General features: G+C 42.3%; 1 protein-coding gene across 1 annotated transcript in view; it reads right to left on the bottom strand.

The window, feature by feature from the left end:
- Positions 1 to 319: 319 nt before the first annotated feature.
- Positions 320 to 1708, bottom strand: part of LOC107085047 (myocyte-specific enhancer factor 2A-like) — a 23884-nt gene continuing 22495 nt past the window's right edge. Inside the window, exon 10 of the mRNA XM_015375182.1 lies at positions 320 to 1298. Coding sequence (XP_015230668.1) covers positions 959 to 1298 — 340 coding nt within the window. The 3' untranslated portion in view covers positions 320 to 958. The remainder of the gene's footprint in view (positions 1299 to 1708) is intronic.

Raw genomic sequence — 1708 nt, 5'->3', positions numbered from 1 at the left:
AAAATGTCTCTTTTACCTCCTCAATCCAAGAACAAATGCACTTATTTTAAGAAAAAATGACTTATCCAGATTTAGATTTTTTGCAGTGTGGGATGTAACTGGTTTCTGATCACTAAGATTATCCCAAATGTGGCTTCATCTATGGAGATATTGTTCAACAGAAACCAGATAAATATTATTTAATCACCTTCCAAGCCTGAGTTTGTTGAGTCACAGGCAGGACCTCTGACTCTGAATGATCTGGACGATCTTTAACATCGAGGATAGCTGTGTTTGTATTAATATGCTGCTGCAATAAGAACGCTTTTTGACACTTCTTGATCAGGGAGGCCATTTAATTTGTCTGTCACCGTGTGACTGAGCAGAAGACGGACACAGGAACCATCTTTCAAAGTGTATTTTTGCAAAACCTGGTGGAAAGTGTCAGATAAAACAGACAATACTGTGTTGTTACAATACAAGTGATACAGGATAAAGATGCTATGTACAAAAATATGAAGACGGCTGAGATGGCTTTGAAATGATGAGACATGGCTTTGGCAGATATAAATAGGTGTTTCTTCTTTCCATAAGGAAGGATTACAGGCGGTAAGCGGAGGGAATATTGCTTCCAATGTTTCTCACCCTGAGAAGTTCAGAAATTATTCAGTCAATCTGCTTTGTAGCAAAAAACACACACAGACAAAAAAAAGACCACGAGGCAGGCGGTCATTCTGTCACATTGCATCAGATAAGGAATAACTGATTGTACTGCAGTTAGGATTTAATAACGTCCCATGTTTTATTTAAAGATTGTCCAGATGCTCAGATCCAAACTCTGATCTGTAAAGCAGGAAAAACTCAGAAAAGAAAAATAAAGAAGAAACATAATTTAAGGAAAATGTGTGGATTAAATCCAATGTTTTATTTGCATAACAAGCGTCCCTGCTGCATTTTTTCCCGACGTCCATGTCGTCTTTTATGTCACCCAGCTGTCCATTCTCATCCGTTTCACCGTGGGGCTTTCCCTGCCCTCTGACCGGCCTGCAGGGAGCAGCAGGAGGTCTGGACGTCGTCTCTGCTGATGCTCCTCTCGGTCGCTGCCGTCCTCGTGGGAGCTGCAGGAGGAGCTGACGCTGCCGGTGGGAGACCTCCCTAAGTCAGCCCGGGTGGATGAAGAGGCAGAAGGAGGAGGAGGAGGAGGAGGTGCGGCGAGGTGGGTCAGGTATCCAGGCTGGGTGAGGTGGTCGCGTGGAGGAGAGATGGGCTCAGCTTTGATGTTGATGTTGGTGTGGACAGAAAGATTGGAGCCTGCTGATCTACGAACACACAGATGGAAGAGGCAGCTGTGAGAGCGCCACCTGGTGGCAAACATTGCTACACGTTCTGCCCTGTTTGATCCGACTTGCTGAAACTCTGAATCAATCAAAGCTTTATCTAGTCAGCATAATTTTGCCGTGGCTGCTTAAGAAAATATCAGAAATGTATACTTTGGATAAAGTTCTACATCAACTCTAAACCAAAAAGTAAAGCATTTCCAGTGGTGTTAAAAGTTCACACATTTGTTACTTAAGTAAAAGTATAGATACTGCAGTTTAAAAACACTCTGGTAAAAGTTGAAGTATCAACTTGACCTCTTTACTCAGTGTATTCTCATTATCAGTTCGTGTGAAATCGTACGAAAAGTTAAGCACAGTAATTTCATACGTTTTTGACGTTTTTTTCGTCG

Source organism: Cyprinodon variegatus, unplaced genomic scaffold (assembly GCF_000732505.1).
Source record: "Cyprinodon variegatus isolate N-32 unplaced genomic scaffold, C_variegatus-1.0 Scaffold114, whole genome shotgun sequence".
Taxonomy (NCBI): Eukaryota; Metazoa; Chordata; class Actinopteri; order Cyprinodontiformes; family Cyprinodontidae; genus Cyprinodon; species Cyprinodon variegatus.
The sequence above is the reverse complement of the archived record's forward strand: the minus strand, read 5'-3'. Positions and strand labels throughout refer to the sequence as shown.